Source organism: Hemicordylus capensis, chromosome 6 (genome assembly GCF_027244095.1).
Source record: "Hemicordylus capensis ecotype Gifberg chromosome 6, rHemCap1.1.pri, whole genome shotgun sequence".
Classification (NCBI taxonomy): domain Eukaryota; kingdom Metazoa; phylum Chordata; class Lepidosauria; order Squamata; family Cordylidae; genus Hemicordylus; species Hemicordylus capensis.
Genome location: NC_069662.1, coordinates 125531718 through 125537717, shown reverse-complemented (window position 1 = coordinate 125537717; position 6000 = coordinate 125531718). Strand labels below are relative to the sequence as shown.

The following is a 6000-nucleotide window of genomic DNA, read 5'->3' as shown; positions in this document are numbered from 1 at the left end:
AAGAATGTGTGGGGCAGGAGGGAGAGGGAAGGAGGGCAAGAGATTGTGGGGCAGGAGGGAGGGGGAGGGAGGGCAAGAGAGAGTGGGGCAGGAGGGAGCAGCCACCCCCAAAGAGCGCACAGATGATTTGTGCGGGTAGGCTAATCTATTGATTCTACAGTATAAGGCAACAATAAGAAACAATGGGGCGGGGGGGGCAGGTTTTGGAACAGCACCAAAGAATATCATTTTTAATCATCATGTAAATTGTATCTGAGGCTTGTTCTTGTATATAAAATTATACTTTCCCTGTCCTAAAGCTTATATCCGATGTGATGATATGTATGCAGAAGGACACTATATAGGGTATAACTGTTTTAACTATTTTTATGGTTTTTCCTGTGACACTCTATGGATGCGAAAGCTGGACTTTGAAGAAGCAAGATAGAAAAAGTATTGACACTTTTGAACTTTGGTACTGGAGAAGACTTTTGAGGATACCATGGACAGCTGGGAAAAGTTGAAGAAAAGAGAAGAGGAGGATGACCAGCAGCAAGGTGGATAGACTCAACTATGACAGCAATGAATGCAACACTGAGAGACCTTAAAGGCCAAGTTGAAGACAGATTGTCCTGGAAAGAATCTATCTATCTGGTCACTAAAAGTCGACACTGACTTGACAGCACTTAATCAATCGATCAGTCAGTCATTAACACACACACATATATATACATACACGTAAACACACACACTTGCAGATACCTTTGAAAATGCAATTTTATCTGTTTCAATAATAAATCTTTATTAATTTCATAAATGCCAGTAGCTTATTATGGCAGATTACAAAGACTACGGGCGGGGGGGGGGATCATTTGTCTGAAACTGGTGCATCTGGTGCATCTTGTATAATACTGTATGTCCCTTTCTGAGTGCAGATAATTTTGTCAGTGTTGTGAGCCAAGCCTGATTTGTACACTAGATATGCTCTGGAGCTAGCATAGGAAATTAGGCTTGTTTCACCAGTGTCACAAAGTGACCAGTTCTTTATATGGTGACTATGTATATTCTGGGTTTGAAGGCAGAAAGAAGACCAAAAGACTCTCAGCACATACCAATGAGCTTTAATGAGTATAAAAGATTGTCAGAGCCACGGCATCAGTTTAACTGAGCAAGAAACTAGTAATATCCAAGCAGCATTCCTAACTATCGTATGTGTGGAGATGCATGTCATCTCAGTAATTACTTCTAACTAGCAAGAGATAGAGAAACTGGAAAGGAGAGAAGGCAGGGAATTGCTTGGAAGTGGGATTGGCCGAGCACCAGGGTTTAGTGACAGGGAGGGAAGTTGGAGGCAAAGACTGGTTCTTGAGAGAGGCATACTACCGGGTCTGATTGTGGGACAGCAAGTGTGTGCAGCTTGGGTCCGATGCTGTGGGCGAAGTTTCAGGCGGGCCATACTATTGCTGAATAGTAGGTAGAAATTACTCTGATTCTAGCCCTGCAGTAGGATCACCAGTAATTTCTTGCCCATGTCAAGAAGAACCTTTGCTTCTGCCTCATGGTTTAGCAACAGGTTCAAGAAATGAGCCGCTTTGCTTGTTTGGTAAAAGTTTACTGAAGCCCTGTCCAGAGAACTCACTTTTTTATAGTAGTTCAATCATTGATCTCAATGTAAGAGTTTTCTCAAGATATCAGCATCCCTCCTGAATCTCAAAAAGCCTCAATTGCTGTTATCCTCTGGATCCTGTCTCCTGACAACGGGAAATTCAGATCAGTCGGAATTATATCTTCTGTTGTGATTAACTGTTATTGGGAAGAATCTGTTCTATTGACATTCCCCCAAACAAATCTACATCTCTGAGGGCCATCTCCTGTCCACAGACTTTCTGGCAGTCTTGTCTCAAAGAATGTTAAAAATCAAAGGTGTTAAGAAGTAAACAGGAAGAACCTAAGCTATGTGTGTGAGACAGCAATTAAATCACTTCTTTTGTAAAACTACCTAGTATGCAATTCTAAAACATTCCAAAGTAGCAGCAAGAGGATACATGTGTGAGACTAGTAATCCATGCATCTAATTCAACATTGTAAATATTGAAATCACCAGAGAACAAAAGCACAAACAATTGGGCTTGTTCCTTACAGAAATGACCATGTCACACTGAACTCTGCTCTGTGATTTGACTATTGTAAACTTTCTGCCAGAGGAAATGCAGAAATGCTTCCAGCTTTCCAGGAAATGCTTCCAGCTTTCTCAAAGACATTACCTGAGAGCAAAGTCCAGACTATTTGACTTCTCTCTTAGGAGTTAATCATTTCACTCAGATTTCAGGCATCAATTGATTTCTTAATTAAGTAGAATCAGACACAGGCCTTGATTTCACGTAATTTTGGATTTGTAACTCTGAGCCCAATGTGGTGGTCAGGGTGGCCAGAACACCAGCAATAGATGTTAGTAGGATTTTTTGGAAAATATTATTGTTACTTAAAGGCAACTGGATGTTGGTTTATCCTAAACACTGTAAAGCTTTATAACCACCTGGAATATTGCAATAAGAAGGTGGGAAGTAAGATAATTGTCAAATTAATGCAGTCGTATTAGCAAAGGATACTTGTGGGAAAGTAGCAAAGCATCAATGACATAGACATGAAATAGAAATCACTAGCATGTGTGCAAAGAATCTGTTAACTGACTGTGGAACATAACATTGGTCCACCCACAGACACAGCAATGGTATAAGCAGGGAGATAAAAGGTGCTATGAAGGCTGGTGTAAAATGCCAAGCGCAAGATCTCAGCAGAGTTCAGGAGCGCTGGGTAGAGGACGTGAGCAACAGGCACAGACGTTTCACTGAACACACTGATCTGAAGTTCCACCCTGTGATAACTGATGTTTTCACATAAGACGTCTTCTTGCCTATAGAAACGCACAGTTGTCAGATCCCCAGAGTCAGGGAGTCTTGTGACTGAGTTGATCTTCTCAATAAGGTGGACAGCATTTCTGAATTCTTCCCTGGAAAGAGGGAGCATCTTGTTCCGCTTCTCTCTGCGGAAGATGATCCTGCCTTCCTTTTGGGAGATGGAAAGTGTGCAGATCTCTACCTGGGAGACAAGGTCATTCGTCCACACACACTCATCCAGGCTCTTCTGCCCACAGTAATCCCATCTGCCTTCATCATTATCTGTAAGGCACCGATACTCACTGTGTCCGTTTCTGGAGCAACGGTAGTGATGATGGCAGGGCAAACCTGTGGGGGTCACATCACGGAATGGGGAGCAGCGTTGAGTGCCATGTCGTGTAACACACTGGAAAGAGCCTTCAGTTATTTGGCATTTATTGATACATTTGCTGTTGTCCTGAGAATACCTGACAAACAGCTGGCCTATCAATCCACAGTAGTGCCAATTGCCATCACTTAAGTAACAGTAGCGGTAAGATCCTCCCCGTAAATCGCAGGATGTGGAACAATTTTTGCCAGAAGCTCCTAGGCCCTCTTCTAACGAACAGTAGTCCCAATAGTACCCATTGCCACCACTTTGCTTGCACCAAGTATAACCATAGCCATGATATCCACATGTGTCTTTGCATGTTCCCCCAGAGCTTGTATAATGGACGATATGGGAGATGCCAAATGTCATAATGGAAGAGAACAAAAGCAAAACCGCCAAAGTGCTTATCGCCATCGTCTTCTCTAGACTCTGAAAAGCAAAACGTTCTGGTAAATCAGTGCTACCAAAAACACATCTCAGCCCTGAACTGTCTTTCTGCCTTGAATGCCTGTCACTTTGTCTGTTATATGCTTGGGTTTTGTCTCTCCCCGCCCCGCCCCCCGCTTTAGTGATGGTGTAGCCTGCTCCAAGTAACAAGGAAGAGTAACGTTAAAAAATCCAAATAAATAAAATACAATAAGCATATTGGGGTAGCAAGCAAACTTGGGGCCATGTATCTCACTGTCTCCTCTGTTGAACCTTCTAATGATTTGAATCATTTAATTGTTTGCTTGGGAAAAAGAAACACAAACAGCTTACTGTTGAGCACTTAACATCTTTGCTATGCCAATTGTTGCTCCAACTCTGTTATGGAAGTCACATTTGACATATATTAAGATGGAGGAGTGGAACAGAAATATTTTGGACGGGCTAGATGTCAGGATTGTTTTAACCTGCTCAACACCAGTCATTAAAAGCAAAAAGATGTTTTCCTAATGTTTCCCTTTGGAAACTTCCCACTGAAGGCTAATGTGGTGGTGATGGTGTGGTGTGTGTGTGTGGGGGGGTAGAAATATAATGTAAATATCCAGGCTCCTACAATAAAGCAAGATTTGTCATACTAAAAATGCCAGTGACAGATAATCATATTGTTCCCTCCCTGTGCACCTCACATTCCCAAGTGAGCTAAAAATCCCAAGTGTTCCTCACTAAGCTTTTAATTAAAGCAGCAGTTTTGTCCTAAAATGAACACCAAGTAATACTGGAGTAATACTGGAGCATTATCCTAACAGTCTATTTGCTTGAAGTAGGACCCTAAGCAAGTTGTCTCAGATACTTACTTCTATCGCCTTTACGCGCTACTCTTCTTCTCTCTCTTGAACCCCCAGGAGCAATGATGAGAGAGCAATACTTTGTGGGCCAAGTGTTGTTTGCACTGTGGAACATCACAGACAGACCATCCCAGATGAAGGAAGAACTTCTGGACAATGACCTGACCAGGCTTTGACCAGGAGCCAATGGGCTTGGAGGGAATTCCCCTGTGGGATTTGGAAGGTACTTTCCACCCATCTATCTATTTAAGAGGGAGGAGGCCTAGAGTAGGAGAGAACGTCCCCTTTGGATCATTATAAAAACTAATTGCCCCAGCTTAAAAGGAAGGAGAAATTTCTTCCTTTGGGGGAAGAAGAGGTACCTTTTAAATGTGGTGATTCTCTTTACTCAGCAGGGGTAGAGTAACTGGCCCGATCCACACCAGCATAATACCTCCAGTGACTGTTGCTGGTGTCTGTCTTATGTTTCTCTTAGATTGTGAGGCCTTTGGGGACAGGGATCTGTCTGATTTATTTGTTATTTCTTTGTGTAAACTGCCCTGAGCCATTTTTGGAAGGGTGGTATAGAAATTGAATGAACGAACAATTAAATAAATAATTGCCGCAGCTGAAAAGGAAGGAGAAACTTCACTTTGGCCTGTAGGACCTGTGCAGAGCTGCTCCCCGTCCTGTGCCATGCCCGAGCACCAACTGATCACCAGGGTCCTAGAGAACTATTGTGTAAACTGCTCAAGTTTTCTTTGCATTCCTGTGAACAACCAGAGCTTTGACTTGCACATTAGCCATGCCTGCTGGAAATATCCCCCCAAACCCTCAGGAATCCATTAAAGTCCCTTAGTTTCCAGGGGCAGACCATTTTAATACACACCCCCTCCCTTGCAAAGGGCAATAGTCACTAAAAACCTAAATGTCAAAAGGAAGTGACCTGACCATGATAAGGGCATAGATGACACCCCCGCTTTCAGATCACCATCCTCCTGCCCAGTTGAGAAAACTAGATCTAGAGGGTATCTCAGTTCAGGTGTTGGGCCAACAACATGTTCAGACAGCCCCATGGTTGTCATGGAGGCTATGAAGTCCTGAGCCGTCCCAGACAAGCAGCCTCAGCATGGACGTTGAAGCCACCCAAAAGAATAATCCCGGGGGTCCTCAACACCAAGTCCGAGACCATGTCTGTGAATCAGGCAGGGATACTGTTGGGCAGCAGGGTGGGTAGAATCAGAATCCCCACTCTATCCCAAGAGTGCCCGAGAACAGGTACAAACATTCCTAACCTTTGGGGGTTGTAATTTTTTTATCCCCCAGTTAATTAGCAGAGCAATAAAGAAACTACCCACTCCAGTTACAGAATAGAATGCAGAGTTTAGTTGTTGCAGCTATTTATAGAAGACACACGGAGATTCTTGTAGAACTAAATACGATGAGGCAATTCTCACGACCGCTGAAAAGCAGGCTAAGGGAGCTCAGTCCACTTTCCGATGAC

The 6000-nt window shown here is 43.2% G+C and overlaps 1 protein-coding gene across 1 annotated transcript; it reads right to left on the bottom strand.

Moving 5' to 3' along the window:
• Positions 1–1083: 1083 nt before the first annotated feature.
• On the bottom strand, positions 1084–4617 carry LOC128329012 (uncharacterized). Its single transcript, XM_053259373.1, has 2 exons — positions 4527–4617; positions 1084–3675 (listed from the first exon to the last, which is right to left on the bottom strand). The coding sequence occupies exon 2, from the start codon at positions 3658–3660 to the stop codon at positions 2662–2664; it is 999 nt and encodes a 332-aa protein (XP_053115348.1). The 5' UTR covers positions 3661–3675; positions 4527–4617; the 3' UTR covers positions 1084–2661.
• Positions 4618–6000: the final 1383 nt, after the last annotated feature.

Excerpts from the sequence above, each read along its gene's own strand:
- LOC128329012 (XM_053259373.1), bottom strand. The coding sequence starts at position 3,660 with ATGGCGATAAGCACTTTGGCGGTTTTGCTTTTGTTCTCTTCCATTATG.